The sequence below is a fragment of the Galeopterus variegatus genome, unplaced genomic scaffold (assembly GCF_000696425.1).
Source record: "Galeopterus variegatus unplaced genomic scaffold, G_variegatus-3.0.2 Scaffold4090, whole genome shotgun sequence".
Lineage (NCBI taxonomy): Eukaryota > Metazoa > Chordata > Mammalia > Dermoptera > Cynocephalidae > Galeopterus > Galeopterus variegatus.
This window is the reverse complement of record NW_007730201.1, coordinates 74,219-76,280: the sequence shown is the minus strand read 5'-3', so window position 1 is coordinate 76,280 and position 2,062 is coordinate 74,219. Positions and strand designations below refer to the sequence as shown.

General features: G+C 56.5%; 1 protein-coding gene across 1 annotated transcript in view; it reads left to right on the top strand.

Moving 5' to 3' along the window:
- WSCD2 (WSC domain containing 2) overlaps nt 1–2,062 on the top strand; it is a 66,601-nt gene that overhangs the window by 15,637 nt on the left and 48,902 nt on the right. The window contains exon 3 of the mRNA XM_008586732.1: nt 1,904–2,059. Within this exon, the coding sequence (XP_008584954.1) occupies nt 1,904–2,059 (156 nt within the window). The remainder of the gene's footprint in view (nt 1–1,903; nt 2,060–2,062) is intronic.

Sequence of the window (2,062 nt, the reverse complement as noted above, 5' to 3'; positions counted from 1 at the left end):
TCCATGGGGCTGCTTGAGTGTCCTCACAACATGGCGGCTGTCTTCCCCCAGAGTGAACCATCCTCAGGTGAGAGCAAGAAAGGAATGATGACATGTTGTACAATGTAGCCTCGGAAGTTTCATGCCCACCTTCTTCTCATTGGAGTCAGTCACTAGGTTCAGCCCACACTCGACGGGAGGCAAATAAAGTTCCACGCTTAAAGAAAGGAGCATCCAAGAATTTGTGAACACATTTTAACACCACCACACACACACCCCTCCACCTGTGGGATCTCCTGGTATGTTTGTTCTTTCCCCAGCCCCGCAGCTGCTGACCTCTCTTCTGGGTGGATCTCCCTGCACCTCGGTTCTCCTCTCCCTCACACTTTGTCCTTTCTGTCTCTGAGAACCGACTGCCTCTTGCTTTGGAATGGATAACACCCAATGGGCCCTTTTCTTGAGATGCGTTGCATCTATCAGTTGGTCCCCTTGTAAGAGAGGGCTTCCAGGGACATCTGAGGAGGAGGGCTTGAGAGGGAGAGACTGAGACATCGGTGGAAAGAGGCTGGCCCAGACCCAGGATGTTGCTGGCGGTCGGGCACCAAGATGCTCAGTTTGTTTAAGCTGCTCTTGCTGCATCTGCCAGGGTGGGCAGATGGATTGGGCAGTGCCACGTGCTGCCCCAAGTGTGTGCCCGGGGTGTGTGGAGGCGTCTGGGTGTGTCTGCCTCTCTGGCCGGCACCACACAATCCAGGGTAAGAGGTGAGCTGGCAGTTCCCACTGGTTGTGCCTCAGGTGACCAGCGTTTTGCAGGCTGCTCCCCGAGGAGCCCTCAAGGTTCTGGAGAATGCCTCAGAGGACAAAGGGGCCACACAGGGGTTGTCCCACTTCCCTCCCTGTGTACCTCTCACCCCCAGAGCCAGAGCAAGCAGTGCCTTTTTCACATCTGTTTACAGAACAGGTGTCCACTAACAGTCCTTTTTAGGAAAGGATTCCATCACTATGAAAAAATAATGAAACCTTGCAGTGCCTGGGCTTTTTGGTTTTAGAGGAAGGAATCTTTTCCTTGGCTGAGTATGTGACCTCAGTTTTGCTGTCTTCCAAAGAGATAAGAGAGTCCCTGCCTCCCCCTCAAGCTCCCTGTGTCCCCTCCCTCCATCCCAGCTCGTCTCAAGGGACATGGAGGCACCATTCCTGGGTGATGTGCCCTAGAATAAAGTGGCTAGACTCTGGAGAGATGAATGTCTCATGTCTCCAGACAGAAAGGAGCAAGAGAGTGGGGTGGGGCAGGGGGACCACAGGAGCTGGGGTGTGTGTGTGACCATGTGTGGAGGTGTATACAAGTGAGTGTGATTATGGGCATGCTGTGTCTCTGTGGGTAGGTGTGTAAGGGGCATTGGACACCAGGTGGAGATGAAGGCAGGTGGGTGGTTCCTGTGGTGTTCCTGTTCCCTCCCTGGGTCTCCCGTCCCCTAGGGGGACTCCCTGTATTCCTTCTTGGCTTTCCTGGCCCCACCCCCCACCGAGACTAACTCCTCAGCCTCCCTAACTCCTTTCAGGGTCTCCTTATCCTCCTGCCCCTTAGATCATGCCTGTTCCCCAGATCTCCTTGAGTCTCCCTGCCCCCCAAGGTCTCCCCTGTTCCCCCTCCAGGGTCTCCCTGTGCATCACTCCCAGGTCGCCTCATTTCCTTGGGGTCTCCCTGTCTCTTGATGGCCCTAGGCTACCAAGTCTCCATGTTGGATGGGTCCCCTCTTTCCTGGGGTCTCTCTTGTTGCCCCTACTCCCATCAACAGACTCCCCACTTCCCCTGGCATCCCCTGGTTCCCAGAGCCTTCCCCTCCCCCAGGTGTCCACGTTGAGTCTCCCTGTCCCCGTGGTCTCCATGGTGGCAGCTGCCCTGCCTGACAGCAGCCTCCCCCAGGGGTTACCTGTATGCCGGGCTGGAGTTCGGCGCTGAGTGCTACTGCGGCCACAAGATCCAGGCGGCAAACGTGAGCGAAGCAGAGTGCGACATGGAGTGCAAGGGCGAGCGGGGCAGCGTGTGCGGCGGTGCCAACCGCCTGTCTGTCTACCGGCTGCA